The sequence below is a fragment of the Nomascus leucogenys genome, unplaced genomic scaffold, assembly GCF_006542625.1.
Source record: "Nomascus leucogenys isolate Asia unplaced genomic scaffold, Asia_NLE_v1 Super-Scaffold_526, whole genome shotgun sequence".
Classification (NCBI taxonomy): domain Eukaryota; kingdom Metazoa; phylum Chordata; class Mammalia; order Primates; family Hylobatidae; genus Nomascus; species Nomascus leucogenys.
Window position 1 is genome coordinate 246,510 of NW_022095777.1, and position 1,404 is coordinate 247,913.

The 1,404-nt window shown below is 46.6% G+C and overlaps 1 gene segment (V, D, J or C); it reads right to left on the reverse strand.

The window, feature by feature from the left end:
• Positions 1-207: 207 nt before the first annotated feature.
• LOC101178896 lies at positions 208-723 on the reverse strand. The segment is given in 2 exon segments: positions 208-530; positions 655-723. Coding segments are annotated over 2 exon segments (378 nt in total).
• Between the last annotated feature and the right edge of the window lie 681 nt (positions 724-1,404).

Below are 1,404 nucleotides of genomic sequence, written 5' to 3' on the forward strand. Positions count from 1 at the left end.
CAATCAGGACAGGCATTGTCATATCTTTTCTGCTGGGGATGGGGGCAAAAGAGGCTTAGAGTTCAGAGGAGCCTCCCTGGTCCCCTCTACAAAAGTCTCCCAATGACTTTCAAAACCTGACTGAGTTTCAGAACTTCCCTCAGCAGATGGAGGCAGCAGAAGGAGCACTGGGGCAGCCCAGCCTCACACATCTGCTTCCTTGGGGGTTTATGTTATGACTTGTAACACTGTGTACGGGGTACCGTAACCATGCTGACAGTAATAAGTTGCAAAATCTTCAGGTTGCACACTGCTGATGGTGAGAGTGAAATCTGTCCCAGATCCACTGCCACTGAACCTTGATGGGACCCCACTTTGCAAAGTGGATGCAGCATAGATCAGGAGCTTAGGAATTTTCCCTGGTTTCTGCTGATACCAATTCAAATAGCTGCTAATGCTCTGACTTGCCCGGCAAGTGATGGTGACTGTGTCTCCTACAGATGCAGACAGGGAGGATGGAGACTGGGTCATCTGCATGTCACATCTGGCACCTGAGGTTGGAAACATAAAAACAAATATTCTTGCTATTAATCATGTTATCAGAGAACTTCCCTGAAGTTCCAGTCAGTACTGAGCACACTGACTGTGTAAATTCCTAGTGTTCTCTTTCCTTACTTGGGAGCCAGAGCAGCAGGAGCCCCAGGAGCTGAGTGGGGACCCTCATGTCCATGCCGTGTCCTGACTGAAACTGACTCCTGCACAGGGTGCGACCAGCCCATAAAAAAGTCTTCAGGGCAGGGGGCTGTGCTCTGGAACATGCAAATCAGCAGGGAATGGGGCAGGCTGAGCACAGCTGCAGGGCTGGCTCATCTCAGTAACTCAGCACAGGGGCAATGTCCCCAGGGTCCCAGGTCAGACCAGCGCAGCATAGATTTCCCTGGAGGGAATGTATTTCTCTCTAGAGCCACTGTTGTGACAAGAGATATTTTGAGGGAAAAAAGTCAAACTTTAATACAAACCTAAGGACTACATGGAATAATATATTTTAGAGTTGTATTGAGAGTATACGGGAGAGTATAACCATTCGTAGGGAATGTCTAATGAAGTCTTAGAGGGTGGGTCTATCAGGTCTTCAAGTTACTTAAAGGGATGTGGAGAGTAACAATCCCTTTTGCTATAGTAACAACACCTCTGTGATTGTCACGTGGTTCCCAGTGTTTCATGTGAGAAAAGCAGTCTTTATCAGAAGCATATTTAATACACTCCAAAGTATTTGTAGTGACCTTAAACATTTGTAATTACCAGTATATTTTCAAGCAATTCCCTGCAGATGCACAATAATGATGCTGTGATTCCTCAGTGCCTGTGCCACTCACAGATCTTCCATTATCCAGAGCTATAGGTCTCTGTAATACCCAGGGTTTC